Consider the following 27898-nt stretch of genomic DNA (forward strand, 5'->3'; position numbering starts at 1 on the left):
ACAGGTTGAGATGAGAAGTAGACAGCTGAAACATGAATGTCACTGAGAGTCCTACATGGGGCACCCTACAGAGTCTGATAGAGCACCCCCTGGGCTCACCACCTTCCTTGGAGACAGGGCGTAGAGGCCATCTTAGTGTCCCATTCATAATTCTTTGATCATGGCCTTAGAACAGGTGGTGCTGTGCCCTACCCAGAGGGGATCCTGTAGCAGAAAGACTGGTGATCCCCACTGTTTACAAGGTGGAGAGGGAGAGTAAATCAACAGTTAGTTCTACATGGAAAACAGGTGATTTCATAGCCTCTTAAAATTGTATCCTGACAAAAGCTAAATTAGCAGGACACCACACGCCCCCACGACGGAGACATTGGCCCCGTCCGCTAGGTGGCGCTGCATGTTATAGTTTACAAAGTCCCTCAAGCCTGCCAGACACACTTACCAGGTAATATTTTGACAAGTTCCTTAAATTTCTCATTTATACAAATGGAAGTAAAGCTAACATTCTTTGCTGCTATGTGGTATCAGCTATTTAATCCAAAAATTCATCAAAGTTATTGTGCCAACATTCAGGTCCTGGGAAATGCAGAGTCCATGCTTTGTACCACGTGTGCTGCCATTCATTTAATTCTAACATCAGGGAATCCACTTCTGGACTTCTTGTTCTGTTCTCTAAGACGTAAACTCTTCTGTCAACTCTATCTCACTGTTGCTTCAGCTGAAGCATTTTTATTTTACTTTGATTTTTTTTCAAAGCGTACAGAAACCTGCTGCAATTATTTTATGGAAGAGAAACAGGCAAAGAGAGGGATGTTAAAACTTCCCTAGTTACTAGTGGGGCTCAAACCTGACATCAGGATTCCTGACATTTCACTCCTCAAATAATAATAAAGATCATTTTTTGCTCACAAACTCGTCGTTTCTACATTAGTTAATAGTATTTTATAGCTATTGATCTCATCCTTTCCCTAACCCATGTCTTTAAAAACATAGAACTTCCATTGTAGAATTTCTGATTAGCATCTGTAGTACGAATAAAAATATTTCATCATAACTTCTTGGCTTAAACTTTTAAGTATTTGGCTATTGTTACATAGGAACTAGTTTCCAGATGTGGGAGTCATCCTCACAGAAGTGCAGGAACTCAGGCTGGGAAGGGATTTTTTTTTTTTAGTTCATAGGATTCAATCTTTAATCTCTATTTCCATCCCAATACTTGGAAATATTCTATTCCTCACAGGCTGAAATCGCAATTTTTATTATATTTACCAAACATGTGCTAAGCATTTCTGTAAATGCTTTGTAAATATTAAATGATCCTCATAAGCAACCCTTATGAAGTAAGTGCTCTTAATATCCCCATGTCCTGGATGGGGACCAGGTACAGAGTGGTGAGGTCAGTCAGCTCAGGGTTAGATAGGAGCCAGGGTTTGAAGTCAAGGTGGTTTGGCTCCAGTCTAATCTTTTACTTACTTTATATTATACTATGTTGCTCCATAAAATAAAAAGAAAGAAAAATGAGGGACCAAGGTCAAGCAACGCAAATCTAGTTGACAGAAATACCAAAAAGGCTCAGCTGAGTCTAACAGAAAACCCAGAAAGAGGATTGGGCAGGAGTCCGAGAGAGAAAGCAGTTAAAAGCCACACAGGATGGGACACCTGGGTAGCTCAGCGGTTGAGTGTCTGCCTTTGGCTCAGGGCATGATCCTGGGATCCGGGATTGAGTCCCACATCGGGCTCCTTGTGTGAAGCCTGCTTCTCCCTCTGCCTGTGTCTCTGTCTCTCTCTCATTGTCTCTCATGAATAAATAAATAAAATCTTTAAAAAAAAAAAAGCCACACAGGACCTGAGAACGGCACTCATCCACCTTGTGTTTTTGGTGGGCCTTTGCCTGTTGGACTTTGGCTCCTCACGGGCTGAGAGACAGTGGAGCAGCCCATAGGTTGAGTTTTCCAGGACATACATAGCCGTCCCTCTCTTAAATGCTGTCCACCTGGAATGTTGGATACTTGGGTTGGTTTTCAGAGGTGCCAGTGGAAGAATCAAAGCCACAAACCAAGCAGGTTTTTGTTTCTTGATCTCAGTTTCTAGCAGACCATTATTGGTGGTTGCCATTTACTCAAGGGAAAAAAAGTTTCCAGCTCCCAACACACACCCTCTTGTCTCAGTTTCCTGGGACCTAAGAAATGACAGCAGGGATAAAAATCAGGACCCAACACCACAAACAGAATGAGAAAGTTTCTTTTTCTGGTTTTCCTCCCATTGTGTTGGGTATAGTACAGGATGCGCATGTGGCACGGTCCAGCCTTCAGAGAACTCGGGTGGTTACACAGCTGGTATTTATGCTGGACCCAGATGCTCCATAGACAGCCCCTCCACCTTTTTTCTCTTCATCTTTGGGGGTATCTTTTTTTTTTTTAAGATTTTATTTATTCATACAGTCACAGAGAGAGAGGCAGAGACACAGGCAGAGGGAGAAGCAGGCTCCATGCAGGGAGCCCAATGTGGGACTCGATCCCGGGTCTCCAGGATCACGCCCTGGGCCAAAGGCAGGTGCTAAACCGCTGCGCCACTGGGGCTGCCCTCTTTGGGGGTTTCTTTGGCTTGTCTATCTCCAAATGGATATCGCCCCAGCTTTACACTGGGGAACAGGTAATAACATCCTATTGCTGTAGTAACAAAGTACCGCAACTTAGTGGTTTAGAACAGTACAGATTTCCTATCTTACAGTTTTGGAGGTCAGAAGTCTGAAGTAGGTTTCACGAGGCTCATATAAAGCTTTGGGAGGCTCTAGAGGGGAATCCCATTTCCTTTCCCTTTCTAGTTTCTAGAAGCTGCACATTCCTCGGCCAGCATCCCCTTCTGTCCTCAGAGCCCCATCTTCTAACCTGACAACGAACACTCTTGCCTCCCCTGTGGTTTATAAGGAGCCTCGTGATCACAGTGGGCCCACCCTGAGAACCCAGGATAGCCTCCTCATCTCATGGTCCTAGTCCCATCTGCAGTTAACATATTCATGGGTCCTGAGAATTAGGATGTGGACGTCTTGCAGGGGGTGGGGGCGGGTGCTGTTCTGCCTACTGGAGAATATATGGCCCACCCCCCATGCCTAAGGTTTGATTCCTCCCACCCTCCACCTTCCGTTCTCTGCCTACCTTGCTGCTTTATGCTTTATATCCAGGGCCTGCCCCTTTATCTCTGGTCCCCTCCGGTCCCCAGGGCCCCCACCCCACCCCCATGATGTGTTGAGTCTCCTTCCCCCAACCTCAGTCCTGCCAAAAGCCTCAGAGTGCCAAGGGTTCCCTTTCTTCTCATTACTTCTTGCCTCCCCGCCCCCCCACAGCAACCGCACACCACCCCAGCCTCCCAATGGCTCTCTAAAGGAGAAATGCAAAGAGTTATTGCTTTTTAATTACAAGTGCTATTGTAACATCTATAAGGAAGAACACTTTAAGCTTAATTGAGACCAAATGTGAAGTTAAATTAAATGAATAACTAATTAACGTAATGCTCCTGCATTAGCCCCAAGTGAGCGCTGAGGCCCGGAGAGAAGGCAGGTAGCAGGCTTCCGGGGAACAGTCAGTGCCCAGAGCTGAGGTGGGCAGGGAACCCGGGACCTGAGAGACCAGTGCGGAGGGGCAGACGGCAGGGCTGGGGCTCTTCCACCTTCTCTCTTTCCCCCAAACTCCCACCCACGGCCCTCGGCCTTGATTCTGGGACCTGGGGCTGACCCCCCATGCCAGGCTTACCCCCGGCCCCCCAGCCAAGCCGGGCTCATCCCACTGCTTTTCGGGTCCCCATGCTGCACTGTAGGGGCTTGCTCAGCCTTTCTTTTAACATCCTCTCTCTTCCACCCCCCTCCCCCATCATGCTGCCTGCCCGGTCCATTCATTCTCCCTTCTGACGCCTTTCGCGTTCATTCATTCCCAGCAAACTAACTGCCCTGGGGGATCCAGCAAACCAACTGCCCTGGGATCACCCTCCGGCCTGCCCCCCTCCTTCAGGCTGGAGGAGGGATAGTGATGCCTCTCAGCAGCCCCCCCCCCCATCTCCAGTGCGTCTCTCCTATTGTTCAGAATTTCTGTCTTATCCCTCCCCCAGGCAGGCTCTGCAGGGGCAGGGAGGGAGCCTTAATACTGTCTGCAGGTGTCCCTGCAGCGCATCTCGTCCTCGGAGGTGGGTCCCCTTAGGACTGTCCTCCCGGCCAGGACCCAGGCTTCAGGCCGGCCAGTGGGGGAGGCTAGGGAAGAGGAAGTCTCCCCCACAGGAGGAGGTCTCCTGCCAACCTACCCTGACCCGAAGCAGCCAGCCGAGAGAGAGAGAGAGAGAGAGAGAGAGAGAGAGAGAGAGAGAGAGAAGAGAGAGACAGCTGAAAGTTGGAGAACACAGCACCCCTGGCCCTGTCTCTGCTGGGGACAGAGTGCGTGGCCCACGCTGGGCTCTGCGGGGGACGATGGCACCATCTAGTGGCTTCCCTCAGTGAGCCGCGCAGATGCCTCTGCCCTGAAAGAAGTTTCCAAGAACGCTGGGCTGGATGTAAGGCTGGGCACTGTAGCCCTGGCCCAGGGTGGGTGGGGTGGGGGGCACCCGAGGACCTAGGGGTCCCTGATGTCAGAGTGGGTGTCAGGCAGCGGAGGCTTACAGCCGGTCACCGTGGCTGTGTGCACCCCCGTGAGTGTGGCCCTGGCCCTGGTGTCCCAGTTCATGCCCAGCCGAGCAGGCTCAGCTCCCGCTTGGGCCACTACCCACGATCATCAGTGTTGTCCCGAGCACCTCCGCAGGGAGTGCCGGCTATGACAGCCGCAGCGGGGCGGGGAGTGGTCCCGGGACACCCAGCACCGGGCACGGCTGGCCAGCGGACTCCGGACTGTGCTGGCGGCGGCGGCGGTCAGAGAGGAGGGCCAGGGCCAGCCGGGCCTGCAGCGCTCCAGGATTCGGGGAGGCAGGAGAAGTGCTCAGGAACACGGGGGACAAGAGGCAGCTCCGGGCCGCCTCCCTGCTCGGGCCATCACCCTGGTGTGGGTGCTCAGGGCATCGTCCCACCGTGCCCTCTGCCCCTCCACTCCCGGAGCGGGACTAGTGGGCGGCGAGCACTTGTCGTCGTCACTGGCAGGGCCCTGCCACCATCCCTGCCCCACACGCTGGGGATTTAGTCATGCCCCCCACCCCGCCCCCGGCACTGCCCTGACACGTGCCCCCCACCTCCCCGTGGAGACACCGAGGGCTGGGACTGAGCCTGGGGCAACGGAAGCCCTTGCTGTCCACAGTGGCCCAGCCCAAGCCCAAGAGTGATGCCTCCCTGCCTTGTCCCCCTTGCCTCTCCCCAGTCCTGGCCCTGGAGGATACAGCAACAACACTTTAATCGACTCGGGTCAGGAGTCAAGAACAGGACCCAGTGCAGGGGAGAAGGGGTTCCAATGTGGGGAAATACATGAGAAAACTGGCACGTGGACAAAGGAAGGGAGCGAGGCTGGGCAGCTCTGAAATAGGGTCAGAAATCCGCCCCTACACACAGGCCGATTGCTGAGGTTCAGATTTAACATGGGAAGGAGAAACACACCCTTGCCAGGCCTTGGCCCAGGTCAGGCCTCTGCCTTCCCTCTTGGAATCTGAACAAGCAAGATCTGAGCCTACCCTCCCCTTACCAAGCTGGAGACACCACTCGGGCTCTGATCCCCATCCCTTCTGCCCGCAGCTTCCAGAGTCTTGGGCCACGAGCCCTGCAGTCCTCATGTTGGCAGTGTACCCTCCCTCCCCCGGGCTGGCTGGTGTCAGGTCAAGAGGCTCCCACAGTCCTTGGGGGTGGTTTCTGTGGTCTTGCCCCCCCTCCCCCGTGAGGCGGTGGGGTCGGGGAAGCACTTGGGGAATTGGCTGAGGTCCTCCAGGCTTCTCCTTCAATCAGGGCTTCATATTTCTTTATATCTGCAGGAGGGGGGAGAGGTGGGGGAAGAGAAAGTGAGACACAGACTAAGCTCCTGCCCCATGGTGGGGCCGGGGAAGGCAGGTTTATAGGGCCCCCTAGTAATTGCCTCTCACCCCCGTTCTCTATCACTGAGGGCTCCCTTTCACCCCCTCAGCTGCAAACAGCAAGCCAGGATGACCATGAGAACCTTGTAAAGCTGGTGCCGCCTCTGACAGTTTTACAAAGCAGAATCACAGATCCCATCTCGTCTCAGCCTCAGATTACCTTGTCAGGGACTTAGGGGTGAGTGCCCCCCTGCCATACACAGAGGCTACAGAGTCTCAGAGGGTGTGCCCACGGTCTGATACAAGAAAGTGAGCAGGGAAGTCAGGATTGCCCAGGGACTCCTGGTTCCCTCTGCCCTAGCATGAGCTCCTTTGCTCCCCACACACCGGCCTCCCTCGGAGACCCAGCTCAGGGTGGCAGCAGTGCAGAGAAAAGCCAGCCCCCACACACCTGGGTTCAAATTTAGGCTCTGTTGAAGGCCTCAGGCACACTGCATGAGTTCTGAGCCTCCATTCTCTCATCACTAGAGGACAGAACCGACCTCTGGAGGTTGCTGAGAGGTAAGCAGCGGGGTCTGAAGTCAGACTCCATTCCAGGGGGAGCAGATGCCCACTAAATGTTCATCCCCCCTTCCTGCTGCTCTCTGGGCCCTCCCAGTCTCCCCTCAGGCCTGGCCCAGGAGGGCAGGTGGAGGAGGTCCCCACTGCCCCCACCAGGGCAGGCAGGATGGAGCTGGGCTACTGCCTCCCACCCTCAGTTTTTCTCCCAGAGAACCTGGAAGACAACATCTTGAGGGGAAAGTGCTTCCCCGAATGTGGGGCTGGTCACCCTGAGCCCAGGGGCTCCTTCCACACATTTACCATCCAGGGCCAGGTCCACGGCTCTGGCCAGCTCCTCAGCCAGAACGCCCTGCTCAGAAGGAGAGCGGGAAGGCCGGTGAGAGCCTGCCCTCTGCACCAGCACGCAGCCCAGCCTCTTGCTGGCTCTACCTCGGCCACTACGTGTGGCCTCCACACCCGCCACCACCGGGCAATAGACAGAACACACCAGGCCAGCCACCGAGGCTTGATTGCAATCTTATCCCAAAGGCTTTGATTCTAGTTGCCGTTTTCTGTACACCCCGGGCAGACAGGCCAGATGATGTTGGTTTGTGAACTTTTAGGAGGCATGTAGGGCTCAGAGCCCGAGTTCAGAGGGAAAACGATGTCCCTGGGTCCTGCCTCTGTCCTCGGGGTACAGCCAAGGCCATGCCGCTCCCTCCCTAAGGAGAAGAGTCTGCCAAGCCCTGTTGGCAGCTCAAGCTCCTTAGGAAACACTTCCCAAGCACCATGCTCTGCTGGGGTGGAGAGTCTTGGAGCTGGCCCCCAAGGGGAAAGAGAAAGTTGGAAAAATCACATGGAGGAGAGAGGATTTGCATGCAGGCCCCACTCGAATGGCACCTTAGCCACGGACTTGAAGGAAATACTCACAAAAGTCATGGGACTTGAGGAAAATACTACCGCGGGTGGGTTAGGGCCAGACTAGAGCTATAGAGACACATGGGGACAACAGAGGACACATTAGCAGGGCTGAGAGTGGGGATGGAGGGGCATGGAGCAGCCCCAGGGTCCGGCCCCAGTCTGGGCTGCGGGTGGGCTCAGACTGGGTCCCGAGCAACTGAGCACTGGTTTGAACTCCCATAAGAAGAGAGGTCGGGGAGGAGAGGCTACCGCAGTTGGGAGGACTCACCCTCTGTCTCTGCTCAGGAATGACTTCCAGGCTAGGATCTCTTTGTACACCAACCGGCAGAGGAGCTGCGGGGAATCCAAGGCACAGGGGGAGGGGAGGGCCATATTAGCACTGAATGCATGGGGAGTCCCCAGTGCTAGGTGAGCAGGGGGCTGGGAGGAAGGAAGGTTGTGGGCACAGAGTCTCATCTGGCAGGGTCCCCCTTGGGGAACGTGGTTCTGAGTGTAGGGCAGGTGATCTCACTGTCCCATAGGCCCTTGTGGCCAATGCTCTGCTCCTCCGGGGATCCGGCCTGGCAGGACAGGACACTGACCCCCACCGGTGCCCATCTGTGTACCCCCGAGAACCCGTACCAGGCAGGCCAGAATGTCGGCAGAGATGAGCATGTAGAAGACATTGTTCCAGCCTGTGGGGGAGATCAGCCCGGCCAGCAGAGGCCCCAGAGCCGCACCTGCGCAGAACACAACATCAGAGAAGGGCACCCGGCAAAGGGCCCCAATCTGCCTGCCCACCCGGGGGCAGCATTCCAAGGAGTGCGCTCAAGACAGGGCTCAGGGCTCAGCTGCCAGGAGCCAAGAGTGGGAGTCACAGACCTATGGACCCAGTGCCGTCGATGATGGCCGTGACAGTGGAGAGTGCCTTTGCATTGCCCTTCAGGCTCTGGTGAGTTCCCTGGGGAGAGACAGCAGAGTGGGGAGGCCCAGGTGAAGAGGCAGCACCAGGACTGGGGGGCTGACTTGGGGAAAGGCAGCAGCAGGGGCTTGGAGTGGAGAGGAAAGGAGGGGGGCCAGTGCTGATGACTTTGAGGGTCTCAGGTGCCAGGATCTCTGTGCACCAGGGAGGGGGGAGGGATGCGGGCCTGGAGACCCCAGGCCCTGACCAAGCCCCCAGAATCATCCCCCAGGGAGGCGGCCCGCTTACCAAGTCAGCAGAGACAGCGGTGGTGATGAGCGCGTAAGGGCCATTGACCAGGGCCCCACAGATGATCAGCATTACTGAGGCAGTAACAGGGACAGCTGGTTAGGGGTGAGGGGCCACCGCCAGCCCCCGCCCCAAAGCAGGTGAGACCCCCACACCGGGTGTCAGGCTGAGAACCTCCACTTCCCCGAGCCTCCCACCGTCACCCCCAAACCAGGTTCCAGGGGGGCCCCCAAGGCAGTGGGCTTCCTGTGTGCCAGCAGGACGGGCAGCCGCCCCTCACCTACGGAGTTGGTTATCCCGTTCTGGCCCACGGAGTTATACAGGAACATCTGAGAGGAAGAGGGAGACGCAGAGTCACACCCAGGCCTCCCCATCGGCCGCCTGGCTTAGACTGGAGCCTAGAAGTCTGGCCAGGGAACCCGTGAGGTCACCTTACTCCTTTTCCTTCCCAAACCCAGACCTCTTGGTCTTTAATTGTCCCGGAGATGGAGGGTTTAAGATGTGGCCATCTATTGTTTCCTATTTCTCAAAAAGGAGAATATCTAACCTTAATTTCTCATATCTAACCTTATCTAATATCTAACCTTAATTTCTTATTCTTTTCTTGGCCAGGAAGTTTAGCAGCTGGTCTGCTCCTTCTCCACCAAGGCCAGATCCTTGCTAATCCCTTCCCCAAATTCTCAGTCTGAATCTCTTTCCTGTGCCTCCCTTGGCTTCTCCGCCCCCAGCATGCACAGGGATGGACACACACACACACACACACACACACACACAGGCGTGTGCACAGGTGCCCAGGTGTGCATGCATTTCCACAGCCTGCATAGGTATATTCGAGCATGTGCATTTTGCTCTTGAGGTTGTACCTACCATGGGGGCAGCCAAGATTAGCATGACGCAGCAGGTGGTGGCCCTGCCATTGGTGTAGTCGGAGATGAGTCCTGCCATGATGCCGCCTAGAACACAAACCGGTTCACGCGCTGCTGCTCCAGAGGTGACCACAGCCTCCCACTAGCGTGGCACCCCAAGCTTTGCCCCATCGCTCTACCCAACACTAGCCTGGGCATGGGCACCCAAAACTAGCAGAGCTCTCCTCTCTGAAGCCCTCCCCACACCCATTGCTTTATGAGAAGATCAAACACAAGGGCGAACTTTCTTAGGGCTACCCAGCCAGGCAGGAGCCCTTTTTCCTCTGATGTCATCTGCCCAGGTAGTGTCACATTGGACCCGTCCCTTCCTTCTGCACTCCTACAAGGGAAAAGGGGAATAGAGCCTAAGGCAGATTAGGGCAGGGCCTCACCTATGATGCCACCAACATCGAAGAGGGTGGACAGGTCCCCAGCCTGTTTGGCACTAAAGTGAGCTGTGGAAAACACAAATGTGTGGTCAGACCTGGGGGCTCGGAGCGAACGTCGTGGAGTGCCACAGCCAGCAACACCGTTACAGAGCACCTGATCCAGTCCTACTGCCTCCATTTTCAGAGGAAGGAGTGAGGACCATGGGGAAGTCATCCACCAGGGTCACAAGTAAATTTGCAGCAGTTTGGGACCGGACACCCTCTCTTCCCCACACCCCATCCTGTACTTCCTTCTCCCCTTGCAGGTTGGCTCTGACCTCTCAGAAAAGCCTTCCCCTGAGAGCACGGGGGCTGGCCCAGGAGAACCCTGTCCCACTGGGCCACCTTTGCCCTGGAGTCATGACTATTCTCACTGAGCCGCAGCCCCACCAGCCCCACTCCTGCTCTGCTCAGGAGGCCTCCACCAGGAGCCTCCACACCCATTTGAAGTCTCTGCTAATAAACAAAGCCAGGAAGGAGACTCACAGGCACATGGGGACCTCAGGTCACAGGCCTTGTCCTAGGATTTGAAAAAGGAATATCCAGAAGCTTGAATTGTAGCCTAACCCTCAAGGTTGACTCATACTCTGAAGCCAGCACCAAGGCCACAAAACAAAGAGTCCTAGTGTCCACAGAGCTTCCCTGGCGTGCTCCCTTTATCTTTGAGAGAGGCCCTGTGATGGGGCTGTTGGGCAAGTTCTGGGCTGGGATTTGGCCTTGAGTAATCTCCATGGCATCCTGTTCAGAGCAAGTACAGTGCACGCAAAGCCTTGGCCCTCCCACAGGGCTTGGAGGGAGCAGCTCACCCTGGGGTGGAGGGCCTGGGCCCTGCAGGAGCTCTGAGGGCAGGGGCAGGGGAGTGCAGGCCCCGAAGGAGGGCCGTGCCTCCCACCCAGGCACAAGGCATCAATCCCAGAAGGCAGCCCCTTGACAGGAAAGCAGTGTTCGCTCGCTACCAGGCTTCAGGCCGTGTGGTGGCTCACCAGGCCCTCTTCCTGGGGTTGGGGGAAGCATTCAAAGGCAGACCTTCCAAGCACCAACCAATCCCACTCATCTATGAGCCTCGGCAGGCTGGAGGTGGGTGCTCCTACTCTCAAGACTAGAGAAGAAGTTAGGAAGGATTACAGAACAAAACTTTGAGTTCCTAACTCCCAACTCTGGTCCAGCGGAAGAAAGGTGGCTGGAATCAGGGTCCATGAGGTCTAACTGCCAGGGGCTAACTTCCAACTACCAAAAAAAAAAGAAGAAGAAGAAGTCTCCCTTTGCCCCAGGAGAGGTTCAGCAGGCATCCTGACTATATTCTGGGATCCCATGCTTCACATGACAGGTTTCCTCTCCCCACCAGAGGTGACCTCGCCTCCCTTGTACTCACCCACATTGAAGATGTAGAGGGGCAGCCAGTAGAGGAAGGTATAACTGACCAGCTTGGCGAAGAGCAGACACAAGGAGAACTCGACTACACCCTGCAGAGCAGGGCAGAGGGTGTGAGGGAAAGGTGTGCAGGTGGCCCGAGGCCCGAGGTAGCCCCAGGGGGTGCTCAGCACCCCCAGCACTGCCACCACCTACCACACAGACCCACCTCCAGGACCTCGCCCATCTCAGTAAGAGCAAGGTGCCTACATTCAAATGCTTGGTCAACACAAGCCTCCCACGTTACCTCCCCAGCTGGCCACTCACCCGAAGCACCTCCTATAAAGAAATTCTGGAAGCCGTAGACCACCCTGAGCCTCCCCCGCCATCTCCTGGCATCCAGCAGAGAAATCTAGAGAGCCTCTCCCTTGCCTCCCCCCACAAACTTCTCACCGGGATCCGGAGCGCCCCAAGGAAGCTAATGGCAGCAGGCTGGGTGCTTGGCTCCTTGGAGCCCCTGGTGGCGCTCTCCAGGCTGCTCTCCTTGGGACTGTTCCCAAGGTCCTCGGGGTCCTGATTCTCTTCCAGCCCACCCTGAACAGAGATGAGCCTGTGCTGCGGGCACGTCCAGGTGCCACCTCCCACCAACTGGAGGCACAACCCGTGCAAGAAGTAGGGGCTCCTGAGCTGGAAGAGGTACGCGCCCCCTCCCGTCTGAACTAACGTCCTTTGGGCCCAGCCAGGATATGGGGGAGCCAAGCCAAGGGCCTGGCGCACGGGCCCTTCTCCAGCTCCTGAGTCCTCTCTGGGACCAGCCCCCGCGGATGGAGTAGAAGGGCAGGGGTCGGGCTGGGGGGGCTCACACTTGCGTGGTGCTGAGGGGGCGTACAGTCCACGTCTTCTGGGTCTGAAAATAAACAACCTTCTAAGAAGCTTCCCAGCAGGCCAGAACCCCTGCCCCCAAGTTAATGGCCAGTCTACTTCCCAGCACGAGGGAGCCTGGAACCCGGGCTCCGCAGACACCTTCTAGGCCCGGCTCCCGAACAACCACCAGTGTCACTACTGCCTTGTGGACTTTCTCTGCCCACAAAGTGGCCACACTGCCGGGCTGGGCGTCTCTGAGGGCCGCGGGGATGTGGAAGAGGACGGTGGATGAGGGGTATCCCATCTCGGTCACCTCCCACTGCTCGCCTGCGGAGCCAGCCAGCACTGGCCAGGCACAGCGATGGGCCAGGTGTCCTAACTGCACGTCTCGCTGAGACCTCAACCAACCCCAGAAAGTAGAGGCTCTTTTTTTACAAATGAGAAAACTGAGGCCCAGGGGTACCTGGGTGGCTCAGTAGTCGAGCGCCTGCCTTTGGCTCAGGGCATGATCCCGGGGTCCTGGGATCGAGTCCCACATCGGGCTTCCTGCATGGAGCCTGCTTCTCCCTCTGCCTCTGTCTCTGCCTCTCTCTCTGTGTCTCTCATGAATCAATAAAATCTTTTTTTAAAAAAGGAAAAAACTGAGGCCCAGAGACACTGTTTGTCCCAGGCCATACACGGGTCCTCTAGCCCCATGACCTATAATAATCCTCCCCCTAGAGCCAGCTGCCTTCTCTCGAGAAGGAGGAGGGGGTCCACTCACATTCGATGAGAAAGAGGAAGGTGAGGACGCCCATGGCAGCGGTGATGATGCCGGGCACCACAAACGACAGGCCCCACTGCTCATTCACCCAGACGCCAGCGATCAGGGAACCCAGGATGTTGCCCACAGATGTGTGGGAGTTCCAGATGCCCATGATGAGCCCCCGCCTGGAGGGAGGACAGGGAAGGAAAGGGGAGAAAAGGGGGGGGAAAAAGTCAAAAGAGAAGCACACGGTTCATCACAATTGCCCCGGCCAAGTACAAAAAGCTGGTTGCCTCCATCCTCTAAGCCCAAAGACAACCGTGGGGGAGGAAGGGGAGGGCTTGCCTGGCATCAAGCAGGTGACAGCAAGGCCTGGGGTCCTGCTCCCCTCAGCCAGCAGCTTGGGCAGCTCCCATGGGGCTTCCACATGCAGCTCTCCCTACCCTGAGGATGTCCAGCCCCCACCCTCTCTTCCCTCTGGTCCCACGGCTGCTACCCTACAGCACTGGTCCTCAACCAGAGCCACTCTGCCTCCAGGGGACCCAGAAAATGTCTGGAGATTCTAAACTGTCCCAGCTCCAGGTCTGCTAGTGGCATCTGGTGGGTAGACGATGCTAAACATCCTGCGATGTAGAAGATAACCGCACGACACAGAATGATCCAGCCCCAAATGTCAGCAGGGCTGAGCTGGAGAAACTCCTGCTCGAAATCAACTCTTATGTATTTATTTATTTTTTGCACAGAAGCCAGTTCAAGTACAAAATAATAATATTTATTATAAAGTTTTAGGGACCCCTGGGTGGCTCAGTGGTTGAGCGCCTGCCTTCAGCCCAGGGCATGATCCCGGGGTCCTGGGATCGAGTCCCACATCGGGCTCCCTGCATGGAGCCTGCTTCTCCCTCTGCCTGTGTCTCTGCCTCTCTCTGTGTCTCTCATGAATAAATAAATAAAATCTTTAAAAAATAATAATAATAAAGTTTTATTGGCTTCATTTTTGTCTTCCTGCAAAATGGAAATTCGTCTGTTATGAGGAAGAAGCAGAACTATGGCGGCCTGTCTTGTGCTTAAAACCTGATCAAGGGATCCCTGGGTGGCGCAGCGGTTTGGCGCCTGCCTTTGGCCCAGGGCGCGATCCTGGAGACCTGGGATCGAATCCCACGTCGGGCTCCCGGTGCATGGAGCCTGCTTCTCCCTCTGCCTGTGTCTCTGCCTCTCTCTCTCTCTCTCTCTCTCTGTATGACTATCATAAATAAATAAAAATTAAAATAAAATAAAATAAAATAAAATAAAATAAAACCTGATCAATGAGAAAACCAGCAATGCTTTTCAGTCACTAAAACATTCAACTAAACGTGAAAATCAGCAAGACGGAAACAAGTCTCTAACCTTTCACCCTGAAATTATACACAAGGCCGCCCGTGGCCTCCTGGTACCCACAGCCCTCCCGGGGCACCTCCCGCTCCTCCCCCTCCTCACACTCACTTCCCCTTCCCGAACCAGTTGCCAACGCAGGTCACCACCGAGGGCCAGCCCGTGGTCTGGACAAGTCCATTACAGATCTGCAGGGAGACTGGAGGTCAGTGGGACCGGTCTGGGCCATGCGCAAACTCCCTCCGACCCGTCCAGGCCGAGGGGCCCTCCATGGCCCACGCTGCAAGCACCCCCTTTCCCATCCCACCCCCCAGTGCCATGGGCAGAGTTCTCCTCTGGCCCAAGATCCTTCCCTGCAGAGACCCAGGCTCTCGGGCATTCTCGGGGACCTCAGGGCCGTGCTCAGGGCAGACTTAGCGAGCAAACAAATGCATGACCTGCATGATTCCAAGAAGGGGTAAGAAGGGCCCCGCAGCTTAACGGAGGAGCACTGGGCTGGGAAGGGGTGATTCACAGCCCAAATCTGCCACTGGGGGTGGCTGGGACCAGCGGCCTCAGCGATCCTTCCCATGATAGAGCAGGGGTCTGGCCCAACGTGGAGGCTCGTACCTGGATGAGCACAAAGTACCAGAGCATGTGGATGTTCCAGAAATATCCTAGGCCAAAGAGCGAAGTGAAAAGGCCACTGAGCAGCATTCCAGCTGAAAGGTAGTAGCGGAGGGGGAGCCGCTCCCCAAAAATCCCGCTGGAGGGGAAAAGTGGATCTGTGGTTAATCACCCACCGCGCTCCCCAGATCTGCCACCTGCCTCGTCCCCCTCCATACCACCGCGCCAGCTTGACCCAGGTGACCACCCGGGACCTCCGTGTCACCTGCCACATGTCCCCCTCCACACCACTGTGCTGGCTTGGCCCAGGTGACCACCCGGGACCTCTGTGTCACCTGCCACATGCCCAGGAGGCCCTCGAGGCTCCTCTCACTGGACTTCCCTGCCCTGGTCTCCTCGCCTACCTGCCCTCGGCTGCCCACTCCTCCCCATTGACTTTCCCGGGGGCACGTCTCTTGCCTCCGTCCTGTGACCTTAACTACCACCTACAGGTTACACAGCTCCACCCGGTAGCTTCCCTCCAGATCACTGCCCCTGCAGGATCACAGCAGATGCCTGCTGGACGTCTTAACCTGGATGCCCCCAAGACGTGTGCAGCTCAGCACTCTGAGGCTGAACTCTCCCCACTCAGTCCCTTGGGCCCCCGCCCCTCATCTGAGGGAGTGTGGCACCACCATCTCCTGTCGCAGCGCCACCACATGGCTACGGAACCAGCTGCTGATGAATTGGGCACCTCCACCAGGCTGTGGGTTATCGGAGGGCAGTACCCTGCCTCATTCGCCTTTGGCCCCTGGCGACGGACACCAGACTTGCTGCATCAAAGCGGTGCCCGCTGTGCTAATTTTAACCTAGGCCCAGGAGAGGATGGGGGTCTTCCTCGCCATCTCTGTGTCCAGGTCCTCCCCACCCCCCAGACATGAAGGATCCCGGTGCAGGAAACACCATATTCCAGCCGTATCACCACCACTGTCATCTGAGAGAACAACAGAGGGAGCGTCCAGCCTTTCCAGGAAAAGAAGCTACTAAAAATAGGAGTCTGCTAGGTGAAGGCGCAGGCCAGGTGACGACGGTAAGGAAACGAGGAGGGCCGGGGCTGCTGGTGTGCCCACCTCTTGGTCTCCTAACTACCTGGGGGGGGGCATCAGCCTTTTCTCTTGGACCCCCTCCACCCCGAGGTTAGTCAAGGGGGGAAGCAGGGACGCCTGAGTAGCTCAACGGTTGAGCGTCTGCCTTCGGCCCAGAGCGTAATCCCAGGGTCCTGGGATCGAGTCCTACATCAGGCTCTTTGCATGGAGCCTGCTTCTCCCTCTACCTGTGTCTCTGCCTCTCTCTGTGTCTCTCATGAATAAATAAATAAAATCTTTTAAAAAGGGGGGGAGCGCACCTCATCCCAGGACAGTCACAGGCTCGGCCTGTCTCTTACCTGATGAACATGCCGATGGCATAGGCCACAAGGAAGGCATTGTCCACAGCCCCCAGTAACTCCTTGTAGTTGTTCTTGTCTGAAAACAGATGAGAGAGACAGAACGCTGGTGCTTGGCTGTCCCTGCAAGAAGTCCTTTCTGGCCCTGGACGACCTCCTCCTGGAGCGGAGACGTGGGGAGTGGGGAAGGGCAACCTGCCCTGTTCCTACCAAATGGAGCCCAGTCGCACCACGTAGTGTCATTGATACTGTGGCTGTCGTTAGTGGGCTCGATCAGCTCCGAGCAGTTCTGGTGCAGACGACTCTGAGGAGGCAATGGGGTGCACAGGTTAGGGGTCATCTCCCGGTGTCAGAGCCCACCCAGCCCTCCCGGACCCCACCAGCACCAGGGCCTCCCCGCTGACTCCGTGCTCCTTCCCCTGGCTTCTCCTCCTGCAGGAACTGGCTTACAGGGGCGAGTAGCTGCGTCAGACCCTCAGTGAAGGGCAAGGGGAGTCTAGGAGCAGAGCCCTCCCCTTCCACCCACAGGCAGCAACACCACTGTCAAAGGGGGCAGCTCAGGAAAGTTCCCTAGGAACTACTCAAAGTAGGGGTCGGCCATGTGAAGGAGTCACCTCCATGACTATGGTAAGGGAATAGGGATGGTTCTGGGCCGAGCTCTAGAACATTCTCCTAGAGTTTATTTCTGCTGGGCCCGGCATCCCCTGCACTCTTCCCGAGCGCCAGGCCAGCCTCACCTTGACAACACTGATGGGCTTCCTGGACATGTGATAACAGGTATAAATGAAGAAGGTGAGCAGCAGGATGAAGCCTCGGAACCTGCAGGAAAAGGCAGGCACCTGGGTTAGCAGGAAGTCGGCCTCAGCTGGAAGCTCAGTTGTAGTGTCCTCCGGGGCCCACTCTGGCAGCCCCAGGGCCTCGGCACCCCGAACTCTCTACCTACATGTCCCCACCAGACACAAGTTCCTTGGGACGGAGGCCAAGGGGTGGGTGGGAACAGAGGCCTGGAGGCCACGGGGCTCAGGGAGCCCTGGCTCTCTGGTCCCAGCCCCTGAGGCCTTGCAGCAGAGCTGGCTCAGCACCAGCCCCCCAAGACCACACAAATGTCCTCTGTCCCCAATCCCCACAGCTCTTGTCACCTCCCATCACCTCCACTGTCCCTTGACCTAAGGTCAGGACGCCTCTATGTGGGTCTGTGTTTCCTGCCGAGACATGGCAGCAGCAAGGTGGAACCGTGTTTAGAACACCGGAAGTGGTGGGAGCAGGTGCGGGGCGGCCGTGCAGGGGGGCCTGTCCCAGGGGCGCTCACTAGTCCTCTTAGGCCTGGAACACAGCAGGAGCAGCAGCGGCTGCAGCCCAGTTAGAGCAGAGCCCAGAACGTGGAACAGAGCCGGGAACGTGGCCGCAGTGGGGGAGCTGGTGTCGGAATCCACATCCTCCTCCCAGGCCGGGTCTCGTCCATCCCACTGGGCAGAAGGTCATCTTTTCCATCTGTGGCTCACACATCACATGCGCCCTCGCCTCCCCCCACTTCTCATCCCGAGGACCAGTCTTGGGATGGAAAGAACCCCTCAGCCTGCCCTTTCCCCGGGGGTCTGGGGAAGGCCTCGGTGGCCTCCTGAGTCAGTGTCTGCTTCCTCAGCAGAGCATCAGCTGAGCTGAGTCAGCGGCCGGGAGCCACAAAATACACAGAAAATAGACCTCAAAAATGGACCCACACCCCGGGAGGAAGAGGCAGGCATTTAGGAAAGATCCAGAGCCTTGGCTGATTCAAGATCTCATGGAGAAGGAGGGGGAAGGGTAGGAAGGACCCTAAAGCCCTTTCCATCCCTCAGCAACATGACCCTAAGTGGCAGGACACGGGAGGCTCACTCTGGCCTCTCTAGGGATCTGCCTCCCAACCCCACTCTGCTTCAGCTGCGAGCTTGCAAGGCGATGGAGCAGAGACTCTGGCCTGCTGCGGCCTGCCCATGTGCTCCCTGGGAGCAGATAAGGAGGTTCAGCAGGGGCCCACGCCAATATCCTGACCTGTGAGATTCCAGCCCTGCCCTTACACCCAGCTCTGACCCCACCTCCAGTCGAAAACCTGACACCCAATAGGGCAGATGAGTCATGATTCTGGGAGATGGGGGTGCAGGAGGTCCTCAAACGTGCTGTGATGCCAGGCCTGGCCCTGATGCCCTCTGGGACTTCCTCCCTGGACTCCGAAGAGGTGCCAGGATGAGCTCAGAGTCCCACGGCTAGCTGGGCACAGCGCCCTTGGCACCAGGCCTCTGATTAATCCAATGGACTTGCCATTCCACAGCCCTCTTTCCATTCCATTCCACTTTGGTGGCTATTCTGAGCAAAAGGCCCTGGTGCCACAGTGCAAAGGGGCTTGGGGTCACTGGTGCCATGGTGCAAAGGGGCCTGGGGTCACTGATCAGGTGAAGGGCTGAGCTAAGCTGACACCAAGGCTGCCAGATTTAGTCTCTCACAGGAAAGACAGCTGAGGGGCTCTGGGCGTGGAGAACCACAGGTTTCACTTCCCTTCTCTCAAGCCCTTTCTTCAGAATAAGGGGCCCCAGGAAGGGAGCAGCTGGCCCCCTGTGGCTGTGAGGGGAGGGACGGCAGCCCGCGTGCTGGGCAGGGCTGGGCTAGCAGGCCAGGTACGGCGGCACTGTGTGCTGTGAGGCCCGGGGACTGTTTGACGAGAGGCCAGTTGCCCCCCGTGACCCTCCAAATCTCTGTTAGCAGAAAGTGGCACTTCTTAGAGTCCCCCCTCCCTCACCCTAATACTGGTTACTCAGTAACCAAGTTAGATAGGGACGCGAACCAGCTCTCTCTTAACTATGAGCGGACAGTCCAACTATCGACCTTATTAAGACTTTGCACTAGGACTTCCTGAGGTAAGGACAGGGAACGATGTGTCCCAAAGCAGCAATGGGTTAAAAACAAACAAAAACCCTACAGGACCTATTACCACTGCCAGGACAACAACCCAAAACTACAAGGAACAGCACAGGAGAGGGACACCGGCCTTAGGAGGTGATGGAAAGGAGCCTCCTCTCCCCAGTCAACCCCCAGGACCTGCATCCTCCTTTCTTACTTTGCAACTCCATCGCTGCCCACCCTGTAAGGCCAGTGGGGACTTAAGCTCCCTTGTCACCATCCCCTTCCCCCTGTGCCAGGAGCGGGCTTCCAACCCCATCCAGGACTGCTCAGTAGCCATGTGACGGGCTGGGCTGGCTGTGGCTGCAGGTGAGCTTGGCCCTTGCCCTGAGCAAATGGACTTGGTGACCTGTCCTTGGATGTGCCTGTTGTGGGACTCAGCAGATCTGAAGAGGATAGAGGCTGGGAACATAAGGACCAGGCCGGTGGCGGGAGTGCCCCACCCCCTGCCAAATCCTCCACGGAGGCTGGCAGACACTCCGGTAGGGAAAGGCCAGCCTGGAACAGATAGCACAGCGCTGAGCCCTGAGCCTGGAGCCCGGCCTCCAGCACCCGGGATGGGGCAGGGACAGGCCAAGTCCCGGAGGGCACAGAGCCCTCTGGGGGCAGAAACTCAGCCCGAGGAATCCTCTAGTCATTACCCTTCCTCCTGCTGGGACTCAGGAGCTTGCTCAGAGAGATCAACTTGACTCAGAGCTTGGTCTCAAGATCCCGTCCAGCAAAGGGAGCCATTAGCCCGCAGCCACAGTGATGAAAAGACATGGCTTTAAGCCACGGCACCATGTTCTGTTTAGGCAGCTGGCAACCTCTGGAAGAGTATGAGCCGGTCAGTTTGGAAGAGGTGGTCAACGCTATGCAAACGGCACGGGGGGGGGGGGGGGGGGGACGTGCTGATGGTGGCAGAGCTGGGGTCCCAGCCGCAACGTGAGAGGACAGACGGCCTTCCTCTCAAGATTCTCTAGAGGCCCAGCCCCCCCTCCCCTGCCACCTCAGCCTCATCCCCCTTCCTCTGAGCTCGAAGGATCCAGGGTACGAGGCATGAGCCAGAGGCCAAAAGGAGAACAGCACTACGGCCCCCCCCCAACACACACCCCAACTCAGGCACCGTCAGATGGGGGGTCGTGGGCTTCAGAGACTCTGCCCCCCCACCCCGTTCCTGTCCTCAATTCTGTTGTCCCTTCAGGGTGGCTGCACTCAGACCCCAGGACTCACGTGGTACAGTCTGAATTGAAGAAGTCAGGCCCTGACCCACCGCATAGACCATTCCAGACCCATCCACATCCACGGGGCCCTAAGTCAGACCGCCCTCCCCAAGGCCGCCTGCAAGGAGGGAAAGAGGAAACTGGTAGGAAGGAAGAGGAAGCAGGAGGCAGCTGGGGAGGGGGGTGAGGGGAGGGGGGAGGGGAGGGGGAAGGGGAGCACCCCAGGGTCATATGCTGTGACCAGCTCTGCAAGCCAACACATAGCACCACGCCCAGTGCTCATCCCGTCAGGTGCCCCCCTCAGTGCCCGTCCCCAGTCACCCCATCCCCCCGCCCTCCTCCCCTCCTGCACCCCTTTGTCTGTTTCCCAGAGTGAGGAGTCTCTCATGGTTTGCCTTCCTCTCGTTTTTTTCCACCGCTCATTTTAAGGAGCCCTTTCGATGGCCCTTACGGCCACGTCTCTGCCGCTACCGGGACAGTCAGACCAGACGGAGCTACTGGGCGGCGGGGGCCCTGATGGGAGGCCAGGAGGAGGCCGGGGGCCAGGGCAGGACAGGGAAAGGGTCCTCCTCTTTGGCGGGAAGAGGCTGAGTCCTGCCCCCAGGGCCTGGGGCTGTCGGCCTCTCTGACCGCGCTGTGCCCTTCTGTAAGTCAGACACCGCACTCCGCACCTAGTGTCACGGGATTGAGTGACACGTGACAGGTGTGGAAGCGCCGGGTGTCCAGAAGGTTCTCCGGCCGCACTGGAAGGCTGGGCGCAGGATCTGTGGGCGAGCCCTCCGCCAGCCCTGGGGGACATGCAGCCTCGGCCTTCCCAACAGTGATGGGGGGGCACGGCTCCTGCCCCCCGCGGTCCTGCTCGGCCAGCCCCTCCTCCCCCCGCCTCCTTGTCCTGGGTGCTTCTCCCACACAGCACCTGGGCCTGCACCCAGGCCATGAGCAGCAGCCACAGCCACACCTGCACACACACACACCTCCCACGGGCCCGCAGGACCTCCAGGCCGCGCAAGCGACCCACAGGGGGAGGACAGGGGACAGCTCTCGGGTTACTTCGCCCGCTCAGGCTCCCCCAGCTGCGGTGCCACCTTCCCCGGTCCCCCTCCGCCCTCCGGGTCCCCCTCCGTGCCTCTGCTGGCTGTGCCTCTGCGCTGGGGCTGCAGGTCACTTGCCACCCCATCCTCCTGCCGAGGCTGCTCCCTCCCTCTGACCGCAGCCCTAGGCTGGGCCCTGCTGGCTCTTGGGGTCTTCTCATTTCACCCGAACCCCGAGGTGCGGCTCAGCGCTGTCTGCAGTTTATAGACGAGGACCTGGAGGCTCAAAGGTATTACGTGACTTCTGCGAGGCCAGACGGCCCTGTGATCGGGGTGACAGCAGGACGACCTCTGGCCTGGGAGTCCGACCAACCTGGATGCAAACTCCAGCTCAGCCTCGTACTAAGGATGTGGGGCTGGACAAGCTACACAACCTCTCTGTGCCTCAGTATACCCACATGTGCGGCGGGGAAACAAATCGTCGCCTCGCGGTGAACCACAAATAAACAGTGTCTGGCACAAAGTAGTAGAAAGAGCAAGTAGAATGATTGGCAATAATTAGGGTTTGGCCAGGGCTTGGGCACCTGGGTGGCTCAGTTGGTGAAGCGTCGGCCTTCGGCTCAGGTCATGATCTCGGGGGTCCAGGATGGAGCTCCCTGCTCTGGCGGGAAACCTGCTACTCCCTCTCCTTCTCCCGCTCCCCCTGCTTGTGCATTCTCGCTCTCTTTCTAATAAATAAATAAGTAAATAATTTTTTTAAAAAGGCTTAGTCAGTGCTTAATATGAGCCTGGCCCTGGTCTGAGCACTTTATACATTGTACCTCGTGTGACCCTCAGGACAGTGTTGTGAGGTAGGGACCGCTAGTCTCCCCACTGGACAGACAAGGACTCCAAAGTTCAGGGCAAATCCACCCTCTGGTGTCCCAGTCGCAGAAGGCTGAGCTAAGTCTGCTTTCTTCTGCTCACTTCTGCTTGAACGCCCTCCTTGGGGACATGTGAAAGCAGTAAGTCCGATAAGAGTTTGATCCTTAGTTGTCGGAAGGTAGGACCAGGTCTTAATCATCACTGCAAGCCACCGGGTTCAAAATAATAATGGGCCTACCGTTGGCACATTAATGTTTAGTGTTTGATAGGAGTCCAAACCCATACTCAGCAGGAAAGAAATAAAAGGACATGTACTGAGTGCCCTGCATCGGCCACGGGAAGTAAAAAATGTTCTGATATCATGTCCATCCTCCAGAACCCACCTGTCTTCTTTTTACCGATGGTGTAACCAAGGCTTAATGAATTTAAGTGCATAAGACATATGGTGGTGAAAGGATTTCAATCCAGATCGGTCTTAAATCTGGGAGCTGTTAGAGGACAACAGTACGTAGTTAGAATCACACTTCAAAAAGTGTGTAAATGATGGTTGTAGAAAGCGGTGCCGTGTGTTTTCATGAGCTCTTCTAAAATGCTAACCTCCTCAACCCTATTTTCTCTAAAATAGAAGTTACTCTGATTAAAGGGTATAATTAATATACATGAATGAAACTCTATTAGGAATAATAGCAGCAGACGGGTACGATTTGGCATACATGGTGATGAGATATATATATATATTTTTTTTTTAATGAAGAAGAAAAAAAGAGAAGTGTTATCTTAAAGTAAAATAACTGGTCTTTCCAGAATAAGAAAGAAGACAGTAAAGGACAAAACCTGAGTGGATTAATTTGTAGAAGGTTTGTGAAAAGAGAATTTGATTACAGTATGCACAAATAATGAATCCGAAAATAAGTAATTATGTTAAAATTTTGTCAAAATCTGCCTCAGTTTTCATCTTTTTCATATTATTTTCTCAACAAGGCTAGGGTTCATTTAGTATCAAATAAATCAATGCAAAAGTAGAATTTGGTGTTCTCTGTCTCTGTTAAAACGACAAAATTTTCTTGAATGTTGGTTATTGGTCTGCTTAAAGAGAAGTTATAAAATGTTACTCTTTCACCTCCTGGGTAATCTGCATAGATGGCAAAAATCCAGTATATTACGGAATAATTTTCCATTATTTTAAAAAACAAAGATTCTTAGGAAATAGCTGATTTTCTTTCTAATGTTACCTTCAATTTTTTTAAATGTATTATGGTCACTTTCAAATGGGTAGACAAGAACAGTTTCTTAGGCACTCATGATAAGCATTCAAATGTCCTAACAACCTCTGATTTTTTTTTTTTTTTTTGCCTTCCCAAAATCAAGTCCTAAATGCAACATAAAATAAAATTTTCTGGATATCTTTCATACCTCAAACTATCAATGAGATATTCAAGAGGGCCCCTGGAAAATCACAAAGATTTGTTTTTTCACTTTTTAAAAAGAGAGGTGCTGCAAATGGTTAGGTTTATCTGAGATGTTGCTATTGACCAGCTGTGTGGAAATAACTGTGAAATCAGAATAGACACTCACCCTAATCTAGGTTAAATTTCCAAAGGTAAAATGTCATTATTTATATAAGCATTTTACAAACTATATGCCATATGAGAAATTCCTACAGATTTCTCAGTGCCCTCTGGGTCTGTGCTCAGCATCCCAGGGTTGCTCTGCTGTGTGAGAACAGCACAGCACAGCCAGTCACGATTTCAGGTCTGATTTATTTTATTTTATTTTTTTATTTAATTATGATAGTCACAGAGAGAGAGAGAGAGAGGCAGAGACACAGGCAGAGGGAGAAGCAGGCTCCATGCACCGGGAGCCTGATGTGGGATTCGATCCTGGGTCTCCAGGATCGCGCCCTGGGCCAAAGGCAGGCGCCAAACCGCTGCACCACCCAGGGATCCCTCAGGTCTGATTTAGAATGTCACCTGGTATACTATATGTTGGCAAACTGAATTTAAATTAAAAAGGGGGGCGGCTTCTGGGGGGCTCATCAGTTGAGCGTCTGCCTTCGGCTCAGGTCGTGATCCTGGAGTCCTGGGACGGAGTCCCAAATCAGGATCCCTGTGGGGACCCTGCGTCTCCCTCTACTTGTGTCTCTGCCTCTCTGTCTCTGTCTCTTATGAATAAATAAATAAAATCTTTAAAATAAAATAAAATATTACCTGGGCTGCAATATTACTTCTTTAATTTGAATCTAATATCTTCTATTTTCAACTTGGGATGTACATGGGACTTTCCTTGGAGTTTTATTGAAATACAGTGTGTAGGAGTGCCTGGCTGGCTCAGTAGGAAATACATGTGACTCTTGATCTCCAGGTTGTGACTTCAAGCCCCATGTCGTGTGCAGAGATTAAATAAATAAAATATAGACGTGTAGGACTTATGCCACATTTACTCAATCCCTTCAACTGATGTTCTTGGTATATATACCTCTGGTATACTATATAAATTATATCTCAGGATTTTTAAATATCTCAAGACTTTCTTCTTTATAAAAATTGTGTTCACCCATTTTTATAAATTAAGATGTAATGTTCACTATCTCCTTTGAATTTATCTTACTACGTTTTTAGGCATTGTCTAGATTTTTAATTGGCTTGATTTTGTTTTGCATATCTTAGGAACAATCAAATTTTCTGATTAGCCACATCACTCTTGTCATGAATTCTCATCAGGTTGTTCACATTTGAAAATTATTGTAATAAGTTAATTCATGCCTCTTTAGGTCTCTGTTACCTACAGAAAGTTTTTGTTTCATTCTAATGCTTCCTAAAGTTTCTTTAATCAGAGGCCAAAAGTTTTGTTTTTATCAAGCAAGAACTATCTCGAAAAAGCACTGTTCCAGGCACTTATTCTTGAGTATGGGCTTCTCATGGCATTGCTTATACATCTTTAAGAACATACCCAGTGGGTTGAGTAAGGATTTCCAGAACTCTAGTGAAGAAGCGGACAGGTTTATGAAATTGCTAACCCAAGATTCAGTGGGATAAGAATCGCATAGGCCCAAGTGAACTGATGAGGGATGGTCATCATTGCTGTTTGGAATATTGTGGATGTCATAGTGTTCAATTTTCTGGAAATATAAAGAAGCCCTACCAATTTCTTCTTCAGCTGTGTATAACCCATAACAATTTACTAGATTCTGTTTTTGTAAACTAAAATGAAACACTTGCAAAAATCTCTTTCTCCCTACCTGGCCACCCCACCCTCCAAATTCAGAAACTTTTGTTGAGTCTTCCTGCTTTTCATAGCCATATGGTGATTAGCAAAAGTTTAATAAGAAATTGTCCTTTTCTTGTTATTGTTTACGTGAGCTCCACAACTAGTGTGGAGACCAGCGTGGGGCTCAAACTCACCACCGGCAGATCAAGACCTAAGCCGAGATCAAGAGTCAGATCCCCAAATGACTAAGCCACCTAGGCACCCTGTCCTTTTTTTTTTTTTTAACCAGGATGTAATTAGAAAAATTGATTATATAACCAAGGCCTTACCTGGAATGTCATATTTGACAACGATGATCTTTGAATCAGATATAACCAGCCCCTTTTAAGGAACTAAGGTTGACTGCATGAAGCCAATACTAATAAAACCCTCCCAAGAAAACTGTTTACTGTGTTCCTTTATAGGCAAATAAGGAAGGTCCTTCCCTGGCAGGCCCAGTACACTTGGGATATTTTGGGGACTTCAAGAAAGGAGGAATTTGCCCACATTTATGGGTAACAGTAGGTAAAACTAGTATTTTGGCTTTCTAATCTCAAACCAGTAAATAATACAGATAATAATAAATGAATTGAATAAATAAAGGCTTTTAAAGGTTCAATTTAAGATTTCTTATGAAAACCTCCAGGGAAGCAACCTAACAAGGCCTGTATTGTAGATGAACACTCTTGCTGTACCTGTATACATAATCAGATAAAATCTGATGAGACCGGCCTTATTTTGTGATCAAGAATAATCTTTGCAATTATTTTTGATCAAAGCAGAGGAGACTGTAGAAAAAAAAAATACTTCCCTGGAAAACTGTGCATTGTCTAGAGGACACTCCTTCAGTCACCCGGATTCTAGCCTTTCATTGACTTTGTGCTATTTTATAATTCTTTGGAGTGGCAGGCAACTGACAAGTCATGTGTATGAAATGACAGTCTCAAATGAATAGTCTTTCCTCCCAATCTGCGGAAGGCCAGTCTGGTCTTAATATTCCTGATCTATAAATGGGCAAGTTCTTCAGATTCTTTCTTAATTGTGGTTAAAATATACATAACATGTACCATTTTGAAGCGTACAGATCACTGGCATGAAGCACCTTTGAGCTGCTGTGCAACCGTCACCACCATCCATCCCCAGAACCTCTCATTGTCCCCAGCTGAAACTCCACACCCATTAGAGACAACGGCTCCCTCTTCCCCTCTTCCTAAGACTTTCTAACTGATCATAACATCTGCCTGCCTTATGATCAATAAAATGAAAATCTTTAACACGTGTTCATTTCTTATATCCTATCAGTCATAATTTCATCTTTTTACAAAAAGCATCTTTTAATAGTCCTAAAACTCAAGAAGGATCAAATACTCCAAGAGAGTGAAGAAGGCTGGAAGTGATGGAGGGCTGTCACCAGGGAGGGCGGTCACTGCTCGCCGAGCGCCGTGGGTGACCAGTCGTCCCAGTTTGCCAGGACCGAGGGGGCCGAGCGAGCAGGCTCCTACCTCTTGGAACCAGTAAGGTGGTCATCTTGAGAGCACCCGCGCTATCTAAAGGGGATTCCCCACCGGAGTAACATAATTTGAGAATTTGGGCCTGGTGTGGCTCAATTGTTTCTCAAGAGGGGCCAGGGATCTGGCTAATTTACATGACCGTGTACAAATTGTTAAGTGATGGCAACTAACACAGTGTTCACACACACACACACACACACACACACACACACACACACCCCCACTGTGCGGACCGAGAGACCTGCCCCAGCGCGTGGCCTGCGGTGAAGCGGGGGCTGGAGGCCGCCCTGCCCCGCGCACCCCGCACCCGCACCCCGCACCCCGCACCCCGACGGGCCCTCGCCTGCAAGGCCCCCTTGGGCAGGAGGGAAGCACAGGCTGGGGGGGCGGGGGCGGGTCCGCAGAGGAGCCCCCGGGCTCCGACAGGTGTGCCCCCACCCACGTCCCTGGGGCGCGGTCCCAGGACCCCAGCCCCGGCCCCCCAAGGGGCGCGCGAGGACAAAGGGGACGCCGCCCGGCCTCGGTGCCCAGCGGGTGGGGTGCGAGGAGCCCCCCGGCCCCCGGCCCCGGCCCCCGCCCCCGCCCCCGCCCCGCTCACCAGCTGTCCCTGGAGAAGGTGCGCAGGAACCAGACGCCGGGCGCCAGGGCGGAGCGCATCGTGCGGCCGCGACGGGGCAGGCCCGGAGCTCGGAGGACGCGCGGCCGCAGGAGGGCGCGGAGCCGGCGCGTGGCCCTCGCCCGCCGCCGCCGGGTTTAAATGCCCCGCGGCCCGGCCCGCCCCGGCTCGGCGGCCCGACGCCCGCAGCC

General features: G+C 54.4%; 1 protein-coding gene across 3 annotated transcripts; it reads right to left on the reverse strand.

Moving 5' to 3' along the window:
• Window positions 1-5340: 5340 nt before the first annotated feature.
• Window positions 5341-27888, reverse strand: SLC37A2 (solute carrier family 37 member 2). 3 transcript variants are annotated; one of them, XM_072729441.1, is made up of 19 exons: window positions 18379-18504; window positions 17616-17772; window positions 17044-17125; window positions 16517-16610; window positions 16307-16385; window positions 14887-15022; window positions 14389-14465; window positions 12925-13091; window positions 12161-12204; window positions 11751-11891; window positions 11320-11410; window positions 9912-9974; window positions 9482-9567; window positions 8895-8943; window positions 8615-8688; window positions 8287-8365; window positions 8047-8144; window positions 7694-7758; window positions 5341-5919 (listed from the first exon to the last, which is right to left on the reverse strand). In XM_072729441.1, exons 3-19 carry the CDS (start codon window positions 17071-17073, stop codon window positions 5904-5906), a joined length of 1389 nt encoding a protein of 462 aa, XP_072585542.1. In that variant the 5' UTR covers window positions 17074-17125; window positions 17616-17772; window positions 18379-18504; the 3' UTR covers window positions 5341-5903. The 3 variants fall into 3 exon arrangements, with proteins under 3 accessions (XP_072585542.1, XP_072585541.1, XP_025854572.2); XM_072729440.1 differs by lacking the exons at window positions 17616-17772; window positions 18379-18504 and adding an exon at window positions 27690-27888; XM_025998787.2 differs by lacking the exons at window positions 17616-17772; window positions 18379-18504 and adding an exon at window positions 20450-20685.
• Window positions 27889-27898: the final 10 nt, after the last annotated feature.

The sequence above is a fragment of the Vulpes vulpes genome, chromosome 12 (genome assembly GCF_048418805.1).
Source record: "Vulpes vulpes isolate BD-2025 chromosome 12, VulVul3, whole genome shotgun sequence".
NCBI classification, from domain to species: domain Eukaryota; kingdom Metazoa; phylum Chordata; class Mammalia; order Carnivora; family Canidae; genus Vulpes; species Vulpes vulpes.

What these genes read in the sequence shown, in the direction of transcription:
- SLC37A2 (XM_025998787.2), bottom strand. Translation starts at nt 20,670, where the DNA reads ATGACCCTGGGGTGCTCCCCTTCCCCCTCCCCTCCCCCCTCCCCTCAC. An exon ending in CGATGTTGGTGGCATCATAG is followed by an intron (nt 9,568 to 9,911) that starts GTGAGGCCCTGC and finishes TTTGTGTTCTAG; the next exon opens with GCGGCATCATGGCAGGACTC. An exon ending in TAATCTTGGCTGCCCCCATG is followed by an intron (nt 8,944 to 9,481) that starts GTAGGTACAACC and finishes TCTTCCTCTCAG; the next exon opens with ATGTTCCTGTATAACTCCGT.